The 15,953-nt window shown below is 45.4% G+C and overlaps 1 protein-coding gene across 3 annotated transcripts in view; it reads left to right on the top strand.

Annotated features, from left to right (window-relative positions):
- Positions 1–2,109: 2,109 nt before the first annotated feature.
- Positions 2,110–15,953, top strand: part of tnrc18 (trinucleotide repeat containing 18) — a 68,500-nt gene continuing 54,656 nt past the window's right edge. Inside the window, exons 1-2 of one of the 3 annotated variants that reach the window (XM_036148337.1) lie at positions 2,110–2,221; positions 3,952–4,339. In XM_036148337.1, the coding sequence (XP_036004230.1) occupies positions 4,132–4,339 (208 nt within the window). In that variant the 5' untranslated portion in view covers positions 2,110–2,221; positions 3,952–4,131. Of the gene's footprint in view, positions 2,271–3,568; positions 3,826–3,951; positions 4,340–15,953 lie in introns of those variants that run through there. The other 2 variants (XM_036148338.1, XM_036148339.1) reach the window with 2 other exon arrangements.

Consider the following 15,953-nt stretch of genomic DNA (forward strand, 5'->3'; position numbering starts at 1 on the left):
ACCCCCACACACACACACACACACACATACATTTGCATACCCAAAGCCAGGCTTTATTCCACGCTGACAGACGAAAGAATCAGAGATGCCACCATCGTTAAGACCGCCACAGTTACAAGTCTCGTCTCAGTCTTGCCCCCCCGGAGAAAGACCGACCACCACACTGAATAAACAATCAAAAGTGTAGATAGAAAAGGTAAAAAATAAAATGTTAATCCCCATAAAGTTTCCGAGGAGGTGATGGAAAATGACACCGCTTCCTACTTCCGTTTTACATCTGTAAACAAACCAGGTACAGAAAACTCAATTGACATAAATATTCATAACTTCCTCAACTCTAATTTATAATTAATTTTAATGATTTGTTATTTCCTGGGCTGGGATGCACGGTGGGGCAGTAGGTCGCACTGCTGCCTTGCATCCAGAAGGTCCTGGGTTTGGATCCCTACTGGAGTTCTTTCTGCATGGAGTTTGCATGTTCCTGCTCCAGGTTCTCCCAACACTGTCCAAAAACAAGCATGTCAGGTTAATGTGCCTGTGCCTTCAGGTATGAATGTGTGCATGCACGGCTGCTTGTCTTGTGTCTTTCTCTGTTGCCCTGTGATGTACCGGTGTACCGTGCCTTTGGCCTAATGACCGCTTCAGATAGGCACCAGCTCCCCCTGTGACCCACGCAAGGACAGGCAGGTAGACGATAGATGGATTGTTATTTCCTGTGAACCTTGATTTATACCCTCTTTCAGTTTAGTTTGGCTGCAATCTCCCTGTGGACCTGCTGCCTCTTGTATAACATGGCAGAAACAACACAACACTGGGCGCAAAGTGAAAATGTCCCACGGCAGATAGCTCTAATTTGTAACTAAAAATCCATACCACGAAGCAGCCAAGACTGTAAAGGTATAAAAATGGCTAAAGCTGTGGAAAGGGAAGCACTCTATAAATTACTATCCCATCATTTGTATATATATATATATATATATATATATATATATATATATATATATAAACTTGGGTAACTTGAATTGGAATGCTTACTCCTAGTTTGAACCATTTCAGATTTGTGCCAGTCTAAGTCTAAATCTAACTGTCAAAAAAGCATAAAAAAATGCTTGTTTTGTATTTTTACAATTAGGTCAAAGTTTTCTCGGTTCTCCAGCTGATTTAGAATAATCTGTTTTAATGTAAACTGCTCCAATCTAGATGGATTGTGAAATAGCCTACAGGTAATCAACAATTTCCCTCAGCTGTTTAGATTAGCACCGAACTTTAGCATCATCAACTCCATGACCCTCTCAAGGCAAGGCAAGTTTATTTATGAAGCTCGTTTCAGTAACAAGACAATTCAAAGTGCTATACATAAAAAAAGAGAGAGAGGGGGAAAACATTACAGAGGCAAGTATGCTCTATAGCAGCAGGTTAGATACAGTAAGACAAGTCTCACTGCTTACGCTCTTATATTATCTTACAGTAGACAAGAATCATTTTGCTTTGAAAGCATTGGTGCCACTCCAATGAGGGATGCACGCCCAGGGTGAAGAGCCATATCATAAACCACTGTATAGGTGTGGACAAAACTGTTTAAAAGTTGCCCAGGAAGCGAGATCTATAGAATAAGCTTGAAAAACTAAAGACAGCCTTCATGTTGATGCATTTATTTTTTTCTAGAAGGAATGAAAAGAAAAAAAAAAACAACAACATTCATTGCTCAGGTTAATCATTACCCCCTCTCTTCTGATGAGAACTGAGGTCCACTGTAAAGCCCCCCCTCTCTCCCTCCCTCCTCCACCGCCTCTCATACCTAAACACACACCCTCCCCTCTGGAAGCCAGCCCCTCTCCTTGTTTTGATCGCTCAGTCTTGAAGGGAGAGGGGACCTTGAAACTGCTCTGCCTCCTTGCTCCATAATTGGTTTTATAGTGCTGGCGGACGGCCAGGGTGCGTTTTTTTTTTCTCCTTTTTCTTTTTTTTCTTCCTCAATGCACCAGGGACATTGATTGACACCCGGCTCAGCCAATCAGGGAGGGTCTGTTTGAAACGCACACGGCTGGTGTGTCGGTGAAGGAGATGGGCGGGGCTTGTAAAACAATGCTGTGTTTCATTGCCGTGGAGGACGCGTCAGGGGTTTCTCCCCCCCTTCGAGCTATCCCCCCAGTTTACCTTCGGACCAGCCTGTAATGGACTACTCCAGCTTTTCCAGCAGCCTGGGCGAATTTTGAGAAAGGTTTGCATTAATTAAGCTCACTTCCCCGACATTTCTCTCCGCCGAAGAAGTAAGCGCTCGAGCGGTTTTTTTTTTGTGTTCCTTTTCTTCTTTTGCTGCTTTTCATGTTTCAGCCAAAAAACTGCTGTCGGTGTTTTATTTAAAAACGATTTAAAAAAAAAAAAGGCGAGCAAAAGGGCGCGGAGGTAATGTTGTCATAATGTTCGGAGTGTTTTCCTCCTCCGCCGCCGCCGCCGTCGCTTTCGAGACGTGTCCTCCGAGAAAGTTTCTCTGCGTCTCTAATGGAAGCGTGAAAAGTTTGAAACGTGGCTGAAGCGCCGAGCTCATCCGCCCGCCGCTGCCTCGGCCGCTGCCTCGGCCGCCCGCCGCCTGCCGCCGCCTCCTCCGCCGTGCCGCAGGGGATCAAACCCGAGTTGGATACAATGTAGCCCACCTTCAGAGCCACTGGAAGCGGCCTTTCTGGCACGCTTTTACTTTTTATTTTTAAAAAGGAAAATAAGGGTTATAGTTTTTTTGTTTTTTTTCCTCTTTTGATCGCGCCCGCCTGGAGCTCACGAGTCGCGGGTCTAATATGCGTTCCTGCAGCCTTTTGAAGGTGGCTTTTAAAATAGATTTAGATTATAACTTATTTAAGACCCACCAAACATGTAATTTTATTTAATACTTTCATTAATGTTTTGATGTGGCGAGACCGTTCTGGCACATTGTTTGGACCAACATCGCCGCTTCCTTCTAACTTTTATATCCCAGGCAGCTTTTTATTATTATTATTATTATTATTATTATTATTATTATTATTCTAGGCTCAGGCAGAATCCCGTAATGTAGGGAAATAACGTTAAGCCATTCAGATCCGATCTGTATGTGGTTGTAAATATTGCTTTGCGTCATTAAACGGCATAATCGGCGTCCTTGCGACGCTTCAGAGCGTAAATAAGAGAAGCGAGTGTTTATGGTTGTGGGCTTTTTTAGTCAGATTTCAGCTGGTAAACCTTGTCTGCTTTGCTTCTGGCCAGCTCCCATGTCCAGTGGGTCAAGCAACGCGTACTAAATTTACATCCGCGGGCAACAAAACACCGCTAACCCATGGCTGATTAATGATGCATGCTTCTTCTTCTTCTTCTTCTTTTTTTCAAGCTTATTTATTTTTAAACCGTTTGAAATTTATATTTGATGCGCCCTTTAGTATTTATGGACAGGCTATCTGTTTACGCCCCCCCTCCTCCTCCTTCGCTGAGATAGCCGTAAAAGCAGCTGGACAGGCAGGATAAACGATAAATAGGTTATTTATTTTTTATTTCATTTTATTACAAAAAAAAAAAAAAAAAGGTTTTGTCGGTCCGGTGGTGTTGCCGCGGCGAGCGGCGAGCAGCTGGCCGCTCCTGCAGAGCTCCGGGGCGGCATGCGCGGCTCGCTGTGCGGCGGGGTGGGGGATGGAGGACCGCTCAGGGCATCGGGACATGAAATTACGCTTCTAACTTTATCTCCTGTTATCATCTGCGATTTAAAACGCGGCCGAGGGCAGCTCGCCCGGCCACGCTCGGGTCCTGCTTTTATGGCGAACGTAGTTTTTGAAATGTTTTTTCTGAACTGCGTCACTGCTGGTATGGGCCGCCTTTTCGCTTAGGGAGAGGAAAAAAAAAAAGGGGGAGAAATCCCGAACCGGAGCCACAGCTCGGTCCGCTCGGCGGTTCCGCGTCGACTGATGTGTATCTTGTTGTGTGTTGTAGGTCAGCAGGATGGCTGAGAAGGAGTCCGAATCGCCTGGGAAACTAAAGACACTATTATAGCCCAGCGCTGGCTTTGTTTTGTGTGTTTTTTTTTGTGTTTTTATTTTTTACCCTCCCACCTCCCGGGACCTTTTCCGAACGGACGCGTTTTCCTGCAACAACTTTCCCCACCCGTGGATAATGGATGGCAGAGATTTCGGTCCTCCTCGATCCGTCCACGTCCCCCCGCCGCTGCTGGCGGGGCTCGGCATGGAGTCTCACCGACTCGGAGCGGCGGCGGCGGCCGGCAGGATCGCTCCCTCGCCCGGCCACTTGGGCGCGAACCATCCGCCGCCTCTCCACTCCGGGAAATTTCTGCCATCGGCCATTAACCTACATCCACACCACAGTAAGTGCTCGATTTCTCGCTCACTCTCTCTCTCCCTGCCGGGGAGGCTGACTTTGAGACCTCCGTAGACGCAAAGATAGTGACTGCGCAGAAAAATCTGCAGTTCTGTGGCTTCCTATGCGGAGAGGCAGGCTTCATAAAATGTGCGCTTCGTGCAACTGTGGCAAGTTTTCCACGCAAAACACACACACACACACACACACACACACACACACCGTGTGGAGGATTGTCAGCCCCACGCAGCGGAAAATTACTTGGCACTTTCCAAGCAAGCCGCGCTGCTGTCAGGCGCAAATCGGCGTGTTTTGGGGGGTTGCGGCGTCGTCCTTACGCAGCGTGCGCAGAGCGCGGGGATGGCGAAGTTGTGACCTTATAGAGGGATGACGGAGCACTGTTTATCCTGCCGGCTGAAATGGCTTGAGTGTTTGTGTTGGGGGGGGGGTTGGAATAAAAAGCCTCTCCATTTGTCACATGGCTGCTGTTTTCTTGTTTTGATGCATCTGGTTTCTCCCCCCCTCCCCTGTTGGACACACCTCTCTGCTGCTTTGAACAGCCAGATGAGTCTTTGGAGAGAGAGGAGAGGAGCAGGGATGCTGTGGCGTTGGCTGCCACCATGTAGGTGGATGCCTTCCCTACATGGGATGCAGTTTGCGTCGCTCCCTGGAGAGCTGGCGTTGTTTCTCATTCCTGCTCTTATTGGTGTGGGGACACGTTTGATAGCAGAGAGCATGAGGGCGCTGCATGCTTGCTGTCCTGTAAGCGTAGCTGTGTGGGGCAAATTGAAAGGACGGCTTTTAGAAAATGAAAAATCCCGAGTCATAAAGCTGCCAGCATATATTAGGCACCAGTCGGCTGTCTCTATAAAGCGTGTTTAGGTTTTAACATGTTCACCGTTTTGAAACTGCGAAGATTTTAATTCATAACACACGGATCAGTTGAGCAGAGATGGGGTAATGGCTGTTTTTGTCAACTACTGAAAGAAAAAACAAAGTCATTGAATGCATCAAAACTAAGAATTCAAACTATTCTCGGTCTGTGAACGCATCAGCCATCAACATGAGCTTTGAACTTTTTGAGTTCGATCAGTTGCTAGGATGCATAAACACCGTCCTCCATTTTCTGCTTCGTTCATCAACCAACATCATCATTTTTACTTCTTCACTTTTCCCCTCTCGCTTTGCACTGCTGGCCAGCTGGCTGAACGGCGTCTACCACCTATCCTCAGTTTGGAAGTGTTTTCAAGTGGTAATAAATCTGTTTAAGTTTTACATTAAACAGATTTACGTTAAAACTCTGACTCTCTGCTCAAGGAGATGTAGGAATATCAAGATGAAGCTTCACAACTGTGACAGTCCATGGGGTAAAATTATTTTAACAGCATTAATTGTTGCTTTTTATGTTTCTAGTTAAAAATAATTACTTCCTGGTCTAAAGTTGGACCATCAAACTGTAATATTTTTACTCGCCGTGAGAATCTAGCACCAGCCCATGCCGACCTACATGTCTGGTCATGTAGTTTCTGCAGACCGAGAGCATTTTACTTTCTGGTTTCTGATTAATTAAGCCAATCCAGGACCGCGACATGTGTCCAGTCGCGGTGAAATCAGCACGTGCAAAAACACTGAAGACCAGGGATGAAGATCTTACAGCTCTGGCAGAGTGTTGGAGATCTGGCAGAAAAGACTGTAGTGTGTGTGTATGTGGAAAATGTGGATTAATGTTCACCAGTGTCGGCATTGTGATGTTCACCAGTGATGTTTTCCCCGTACCGCTGCACCCCTGCCCCAGACGCAATCTTCCAGAATTGGATGACTTTGGAGCGCGAGTCAGGGGCTCCGGGGAAGTGGCGCAGAGCTCGAAGGGCACGGCTCCGGTGAAGCATTAATTTGACACTCTGACAAAGCCCACACACTCCACTCACACACAAACAAGAAAAGGTGTCAGAGATGAAATCAGCTCACAGCGAGGGGTGTTACGATGATTGATGGATGTATTGTTGCAAAGAGAAGTACCAGAGCGGGGTTGCTCGCAGCTTAGATGAATGGATTTTTGCAGCTCTTGAAGAAAATTTAATATTCGGCGTGTGTGTGTGTAGACTTTGTCTGAACAACACAAATGCCATGTCTATTTAAAAACTGCGTGCTGCTGAAGCTTGTTTCAGTTCGGATGACGCGATCTTCTCCTTTTTCCTCTCCTGTGGCTCCGGAACGAGCTGAAAACTGCTTGTGGTGTGTGTGTGTGTGTGTGCTGACGAGCTTTTGCAGAACAAGCTTGAAGCACAGCCAGGGGGGGGGGGGGGGGCGCGTCGGATGGATCTGACCCAACCACCGCTTCGACCCAGATTGATAGTTTAAGCACTCCTTTTAACTGGGATATTTTTTATGCTGCCCACACGGTGACCTTCTCTCTCTCTCTCTCTCTCTCTCTCTCTCTCTTTCTCTCTCTCCCCCCCACCTACACTGAAGCAGTCACTGTACAGCACGGGTCATTTAGCTTTATGGTGCTGCTCCCTGTCAAAGCCCCACACATTACATCCCAACCCCCCAAAAGGTTGGAATCGCCGTCCCCCGTTTGCAATAAAACTATGCAAGCTTATTACATAATAATTACCTCGGTAAAGGCAAATGTGCGCAACGTGCCAGCCGAGCTGCTCTCACTGAGCTCACCGCGCAATCAGAGGAGCCCGGGCATTTCTCTCGCTGGTTTTGTTTACACGGGGCTTCATGGAAGTCGAGATAATTTTCCCTTTTTAGAGCAGAGCTCTCGGTAAGAGAGTTGACTGTTTACATCTTCCAGTCCAACCTCCCCCCCTTCAAAAAGTCCCCGGGTCAGAAAAAGCGAGGTGTTTCATTTATCCCAACATGACGTGTGAATGCGTGGTCCACCAGTAAATGCTTGCTTAACGCTTTTGCTCCAGGCAGGGTGCGAGTTTCCCATTTTTCTCCATTACTCCAGAAATATACCATTCAGACGAGCGTTTCAGAAATCTGACCTTTTATTATGAACAGAAATTTATCTGGATTAGGAAATATTCTGATGGTGCAAATTATCTCATTCTCAGTGTTTTCTCTTGTTTTTTTGTTTTTTTTGTTTTGTTTTTTGGTCCTGACTGGTTTACCTCTATATAAAAGCAGAAGTTGATTGAAATGAACCGTTCTAAATGCCAGCCAAGGGAAGCACAGACCGGGCTTCCCTTGGCATCAATAATAAACAATATGTTTTGATGTTACCGCACCCAGAGGTGGCATAATACGAGTAATAAAAAAAAAAAAAGCCATGATCTAGGAGATGTGCACTGATTGGACATCTGTGGGTGTCTGATCTTGAGTATTTGTGAAATGTTATTCTTGCGTGCATTTGGGGCCCAAATCAGATATTTCTTTTTTTTTTTTTAATCACCTTTTCTTCATCAAGCTCTTAGATCCTGTGTCTGGGGCAAACAGGGGGGGCAGAAAGCATCAAGATCAGCAGTAAAAGTGTCTGAAACAAGCAGGGCAGCCCTCCTCTGATGGAGTGGCCACCAACTTCTGAACTGGTCCATATGTGCCGACACGTGCAGCATCCATGTCTGCTTCTGCTAACGTAGCTGGTGGGTCATTTAGGACCCCAGACTGTCCAGTTTGGAGCTCATGGCGGTCCCAATAAAGTAATGACAGCAACCACACGGCCGGAAAAAAAGTCTGTAGTTATTCGTACGTGGAGCAGAGGCGACATAACATCACATGTGAGAGAGCTTTATAAAATAGATCAGAGAAAGTGATTTAATAAGCAGTTCAAACTGCCTTTCGTGGCTTATATTAGCGATCAGCACTGCTATCTTTACTAAAGCAGCAGAATTTGCATATAGCCTCAGAGAATGTGGCCCCGCACCTCAACTCTGGGCTTCTGTAATGAGTAACATTTCTAAATCCAGCTCCGAAGAGCGTGAATTAGATTCAGCCTTCCCGGTATCTGCTGGAAGTCTTGCTCTCTCTTGGTCTCTTTCAGTCTGAATGAGCTGCAGACATTTTTTTTTTTTCTCCACACGTTCGTTGAAACCGTAAAGCAGGCAAAGCCGTGCTTGCGCTAAAACCACTGCTGGCTGTGCGGTCAAAGAGGGGCCATCTACAAATTCATTCAACAAATTCCTGTCTGCACATGGCTGCTGGTTCTGTGTTAGAAAGATGATCAGCAGTGGTCTGTGTTTATGGCTCTAACGCGACTTTAAACGCTCCTCCTTCTACTGGAGCTCTGCCGGAGTATCCGTCACCAGATTGAGGCCATCTGTCCCCGTCCTCCGGTTCCCATCCCCGTAGAGGCCCAAAGCGGCCGCGGTAAGATGGGCTGAAATGTAAATGCAGAGACCAGACCAAGGACGGTCTTATTTCCCCCCCGACCAGTGAAGCGTCGCGGCGTCAGCGGGACGTATCGCGGCGGACGCCATGTGTCAGGAATCAAAAAGGAAGTCCACTGAGTGTTCAGATGAAATATTGAAACTTTCCCCCTCATTTATAGCGAGTGTAAGAAATGCTCTTTTCATTGCATCTTCCTCAGATCATTTCACAGTCTGAAGCTGTGCTACTTTCCTATTGTGACTCCTTATTATCACTATGTCGCATACGTCGGACGTAGCTATAAGACAGAGCGAGTGTTTTTAGGTAATCGTAAAGCGTAGATGTAGCGGCACTCAGTTTGGTCCAAATCTGTGTTTAAAGATTGGGAACAAGATGCACATAGTTGTGATGTCATTGCCAGCGTTTTCTTTTTTTGTCTCTTCGAAGGGTACGAGCTGAGCTTGCTGTTTGCAAGAGTGTGTGTGTGTGTGTGTGTGTGTGTGCAGATGAAAGCGCTGGGTGTATGTAGGGGCATGTGATTCTGCTTAGCGCGGTTATGGCCAGGGTTTTCCCCCGGGACTCCAGAAAGAAAGGAGGAGATTTATCTTGGCCACAAAGTATTCATATAGTTAGATAAATGTGGTAACCCTTCTGCCGGTCTCTCAATCTGTTACACACACACACACACACACACCAACACACACACACACACACACACACACACACACACACGCTGTAATTCATGGAGTGCACAGGGCAGGCCAGATAGATCTGTACCAGTCCGCTCGCTTAGTGTTTCTGTTTCAATTAATGTGACAACATGGGCTTATATGTATTCAAAGCACAGACCTGTGTGTGTGTGTGTGTGTGTGTGTGTGTGTGTGTGTTGCTCGGACACGTTCTCGCTCAGATTAATTGAATCCTTCAGGAGAAAAACAGCCTCCTTAAGAGAATGCACAAGGCAGTGCTGCCCTGCTACAATAAACCTGTCACACAGACAAACTACTCTCTCTCTCTCTCTCTCTTTCACGCGCACACATGCACTTTATCCTACAGTCAAACGCACACCTGTCAAACATGAATGATTGGATAGTGCGTGTGTGTGAGAGAGAGAGAGAACAAGCGAGCCGTGGCATGTTGAAATACCCGAAGCATTAGCTAAGCGTCGACTGGGCCAGACCCCTCCCTTTAAGGCAAACAACAGCCTCAAACACACAAAGGTCACACTCTGCGCTGTGTGTCTGTTTGGCTACATGACTCCATTCCAGAAGCCAAATAAAGCTCAGGTGAACGTGACTTGAAAGAGACGCCCGGTACAGCGCCGCCGGATAGATGTTTGCTGCTGAGCCGGTCGACTGGATCGGGACCACCTGAGCTCAGGACTCATCAGGATCGATAAAAGGAGGAAGTGTTGGCCACGTTTCAGCACCAGCATGTTTTGACACAATTCCTCCCGCTACTGTGCGTCTGACTGTTTACATTTTAACTGTCGTTCCACTCGCCGCTTGTTTTGTGTTGACACCCGGCGCCGGCCCGTTACCGACATTAAGGCATAACCAGGTTCTTTGAAGGAAAATGTGTGGAGCTTAAATCACTGTTAATAGGAGGTCAGAGCAAGTTTCTGAGCACCCTTCCTCTACTCTGTGTTCCTGCATGCTGCTGATCAGCTGGCTGAAAGAAGGTGAAGGAATTCTTCCTCGCTTGCCTGCGATTAGATCAGGATTGCGATCTCCGTTTTTCGCAAATCCACCTTTTACTGATTTGTGGATCATTCCAATCTCTCATTAGCAACTGCACTGCGCAGGATGGGCAATAGTGACCTACAACGTTTAGCGCGGTATTTATGGATAATTATTGGGATGATAAGAGAAGATAAAAAGTATTTCTGGGAATCCTATCCTATTAGTATCTGAGTCCCTCAGACACAGTTAAATGCTGGTCTAAAGATTAAGTTTCTTCCATGCACCAGTTAGGTTAAGTGTTGATATTGTACATCTAAGCTGACAATAATTGCGTTTGATAATGTTTTGTTTATTGTAGTTTAGACAGCAAACGTAACATTCCCGGCCATACTGTCAGTTTTTAGGGTTTGCAAACATCATCAGTTAGTTTTTAATGCTATCACAATAAATCACGGTTTTGGGCATCTTCTGACCCTCCTGTGGATAGAAATCATTATTTATACTGGGAGAAAAAATGGCGCTGCAGCAGCTGCTTTAAAACGGTTGACATTTTAGGCTGCCTTTAGCATCTGTTGTCAGGAGTTTGTCTGGGTAGCATTAAAATAAGCAGCCATCTCCGTGTGCATTACTGTGAAGACTGGTTTATGCTTGACGCACGTACTACGTTCCTTACGGAAATGAAACGTGCGGTCGCAGCGTCTGCAGCACTTATGCTCCATGCGACTTTTTCTCCGAAATAGCACTATTGTCCTGGACTCTAGAGGGCAGCGTTGTGCTCCTGTGGCAAGCGTACTACACCACACTACACATAGAAGGAGAAAACACAGTCGTTTCCAGCAGTTACTTACTTTATTCGAAGAGAGACGGTGATTTCTGTCCAGGAATTGTTAAGAATTTGTTGATCACGGTGATGTTTGTGGGCCGAATCATAAAGATATCTATGTTTACGAATCTCCGCCTGAAGGAGCGCTTGCTCGTCCGCCATGTTTTTCCGCATGGGACTTTCAACGTAGCAATTTTCCTAGATGCACGGAGCGGAAACCTTCAAATACGCAGAGGTGTGTGGAAGCCAAAATGACGTAATATGACCGGGCGGACCTCTGGGGCTGATAGCTCAAACAGATAAAAACAGACGTTGCTCTACATCCTTTTTATTCTTTTTATCAGCTGCACGCCTTGCTCTCGCTCACTCTCTCGCAGCCTCGATGAACTGCCCACATGTTATAGAAAATATTACATCCTGGTGGCTCATGAGCATGGTGCGTTCACTGAACGGGGAAAAAAGCTGGAGTTTTTGAGCTCAGGGCCGATAAAGGTGAATGTCGTATTGGTCAAAAGCTGACATGTCGGGTACAGCTGACTGTCCTCACAAGAAAGAAATACTTTGCTGTTTGAAAATATTTCCAGTTGGAAACTGAAAGAGTGCGACTCTTCCTAATGAGATGGTCCAGCTGAATCAAATATCAGCGCCTTTCATTTGAGTCACTCCATTGTAGCAAAGCAGCAGAAGTGTTCATAGTTCGTCTAATAAGCTCCTGAAACACGCTAGATTTTTGCTAAATTGTAAGCATCAAATCAGAAAAAGATAAATATAGAGCTTTTTAACATGGATATTTTGAATTTAATGATTAGGGATGGACAATAATTCAGTATTGATATGTATCACGATAAGTTTATTCAATAAAGGTGATTTGACATTTCCAGTATTTCAATATACATTACAATCTATGATTACTGCATTTGTCACTGACTGACTCTCTTGGTTTTATGTAGTTTAATGTGTTTTATTTTTTTAAAGCACTTATTTCTAAAATGTTATATTGGAGGAGTTTTATAAAGTTTGTACAGGCATCTGTTGTGGGCATTCTTTGCTCTTTCTGAGGCTTTTATTTTGTTTATATCAATGTCATAATTATATCATTATGACAGAACTTAAGAAATATATCATGGTATAAGTTTTGACCATATCGTCCAGCACTAGGAAAAATTTTAATAATCTATTACTTTTATAATGACGACAACAGTGCTTCATTTTTTAAAATATGAAATTAACCGGACCACGTTACGCATTTTTTTGATATTTCTGTTTAGATCTGGTTCAGTGACAAGGTGGTACTTTCTACTTGGCACCTGTGCTTAGTTCACACAAGCTCTTTCGTTTAAACACCAAGCAGATAGAGCCGTCTATGGAGAAAGCGTTATCCCCGCTTTCTTTATATTTACAAAAATGTGTGTGTTTTATCTGCATCGCCTCCCCCAGGCGTGCTCGTCATCTTCTGTGACACCTCGCCGTTCTGGCGAGCGCGCACCTGTCGAGCGTGTGCAGTGCGTCAGAATGGCTCCCGCTGTCTTCACAGCAGCTCTGAGAGCGTCAGCCCGGCACAGCCAGGCTCACCGGGTGCGCTCCCATCCGTGCGCTCGTCTCTCCTCGCAGGTTTCCCACCGAGTTTCTGTGAGAACATCAGCCGGGAGCCGGTCGGACCGTTTGTCTGAGCGGCTCAGTCCCATTTACAGGTTGTGCTGCATCACTGTCACACGCTCGTGGCTTACTGAGCCAGCGCTAATGTTATTAGTAACACTCGTGCTTTTCCCATTTCCCATCCAATTCATAAGCAGGTCCAGATTTCTGCAGCGGAAAAAAAAACACCTTCCTGTAATTGATTTATTCTCAGAAGAGGGCTTGAAATGCTGCAGAGTCTTTGCACCCGTGCTCCTGTACGTTTGAGGAAATATTAAGAGTTCTTTAGCAGCTTGTTCTGGCCAAATAGTGCTGCACACTTCTAGCTTCTCATTCATGCATTCACACATATATTGTTGTTATTAGGTTGGCAGGATGGCTTTTCATTTCTGGGAATTCTATATTTAACATATTACAACGCTCGGAAAGTACGGATGAATGCCGAGTCTGTTAGCACAATAATGTTTATGCTTTGAACATGAACGTCTGAAATGAGTCACGCGGGAGGGGAGGTTATAAAATGTGTTTTCCAAAGTGCAGCAGCATCAGAAAGTCCATTTTTTTCCAGCAGCCGATCTGCCCGCATCCCTTCCTCTGTTTTCATCTCATCCATTCAAGTCTCGTGAAAGGTCTAATTTTCACCCCCTACACCCCAAAGGATTTGTTCTGTTTTCACAAGCTTTGTGGCCGTTGGCTGTGGATAGATCCTGCCCCTGCTTTGTGTTCTGGCTTTGTGAGTTGTCCTGTAACCATATATCTTTTGTATTTTATAACGGAAACATACAGACGCACTATGTTACAGATTTTTGCTGAATCACTGCCTAGTAGGAAGTTCCTTTACAATCCCTTCGTCTCTTTTCCACTTGGAGTGCCCGATATATAAGGAAGATGTGTAACTGCGATGCTGGTGCTTACGATTGCGATGACAGTATAATTTATTTTCATTATCACACAGTAGAGTTGCGGTTTCTAGACCGCAGCGTGAAGCGAAAGTGCTGGCTGCATTTAAATGCGCCCGAAAAAAAGTTTCTTCCTGGCACAATTTGCGCGCTGCCAGCTGTGTCCTGAGGAGGGAGGATGAGGGAAAAACAAGGAGGGGGGGGGGGGGCATTTTTCCAGGACTAATGTATGAACGCTTGTCTGACTGACACACCCAGGGAGGAAGGACGCTAAGTGAGTTAAGCCGTCCAGCTCCACCTGCCGCCCTCACTCACGCCGCCTGCAGCTAACGTGTGCGCTCCTCAGAGTTGTCTTGGCTCGTCCGTTTAACTTGTTACCAGCCTGTTGGATCGATCGGACGAGGAGTGTCTGGATCAGAGCCTGCTTACTCTTGGTTCTCAGATTAGGGAGGAGTCGGTCTCACTGGCCAATCATATTCCTGTATGCAGAGAAGGTCAATATAGGGACTCATGGAATAATGCATGCTATCAAACTTTACACCCAAGCAGGCCTTTGCAGTTGCAAGATTGTACGAACCAAAGTGTTGATGACAATTAATTATCGTGCAGCTCTAATTTCCCCCTTCTCCGTCTAGGACAGGGGTCTGCAACCTGTGGCTCTGGAGCCCCAAGTGGCTCTTAATAACTTTAGCTATTATATTTTTATTATGGTATTTAAATGTAATAATGTAATAATGATAATAAATACAGGTTTTAGCAACTTTTTCTTGGACTAATCGCGTTTAATTTTCACAACAGAATAATGCTAAAAGTGCCAGTAATATTTAATTTTAAATCAATATTTTTTCATTATGTTGGAGACTATGATTTTTTTTTTTTTACATCATCATCCACAAATATCAACATCCCATCCATCCTATTTTTTCAAACCTCAAAATAGAGATAAAATGGCGTTTCTTTAACAATGACAACATATTTCCTACAGTAGATCTTTATCACAAATTGTAACTTGTCTTTTTTTTCAAAACCCACGCAACATTTGCGGCTCTGAACGAGTTTAATTCAAGTGGACCGTAGGCAAAACGGCTCTTTAGACTGTAAACGTTGCAGACCCTTGGTCTAGGAGTAATGTTAGCAGACACACTTTTCAGAACCAGCCTTCATCGGCCAAGTTGGTGCACACAAACAAGGAGTTTGTGTGCCATTTTACTCCCAAGGTGGAGACATGACAAAGAAAAGCAACGCTGCACAACAGTCCCCAGTGAAACACGGTGGAGGCGGCATCATGGTGGGGAGCTACTTCAGCAGGCACAGGAAGTGTAAATACGTTGAACATGTGCGTTATTTATAGGTGCATGATATAAGATGGCAGCAGAAAGATTTGAAGCCTGTAGTTGTAGCATGACGGAAAGCTCAGTGGGTATGAATACCTTCCTAATAAACCGTATGTGATGGTTAACAAATGACCCACCCGCCCAATGTAATGTATACCAAATAATTAGTATTTATCCCGATCTTCTAACCACAGAAAGCAAAACAGATTTTTGGACGCACGTCAAAGTCTGACCAGTTTCCAGCCGCATGTTCCCAGTCTGAGTGAACGCAGACATGCTCATGTCTCTAAGCCCTGATCGTAGTCCTGTCTGTGGGTTTCAGGGCCTCTTCTCCGCCTCTACCGTCAGGATTGATAGTTATCAGTTTTTAGAGTCCTGGTTCGTTGCACCAGAGATGGATAGAGCTGCAGACTTTTACGTTTGTTTGCCGGGAATAAAACCCAGAGATCAATAGAGATTCCCCCTCAGCTAACCCTGCGCCGAGCAGCACTGATGAATAACAGATGGGTTCACAGAGTGTGTGTAGGTGTGTGTGTGGTAGACTTTTATCCCAGAGATTTTTCTCTCACACTTTGTTTGCTTTTGGACGTTTCCCAGCGTTGTCGTCGTTCTTTTTTTTTATATATATATTTGTATATATTTTTTTGATTGCGTTTTCAGTGCATCTCATATTGATTTGCAATGGAGGATCTGTCTGGGTCGTCCTCCATGTGGGCGTTGCTAGCGAGGCAGATACGTGGCTGCGTCTCAATCAGAAACCGCCTCCCTCGCGCTGACATTTTCTCCTTTTGACGAGGATCTGAAAATGGACTCTTGGAGCGCGTTGGGAGTCTGAGAGCGCATCTCTCTTGGCAACTCGCTTATCCCAGCGTGCTAAACTAGCTGCCGTTTGAACTGAGAGCCAGTTGCCGTTTGTGTGTGTGTGTGT

This window comes from Fundulus heteroclitus, chromosome 16 (assembly GCF_011125445.2).
Source record: "Fundulus heteroclitus isolate FHET01 chromosome 16, MU-UCD_Fhet_4.1, whole genome shotgun sequence".
In the NCBI taxonomy this organism is placed as follows: Eukaryota; Metazoa; Chordata; class Actinopteri; order Cyprinodontiformes; family Fundulidae; genus Fundulus; species Fundulus heteroclitus.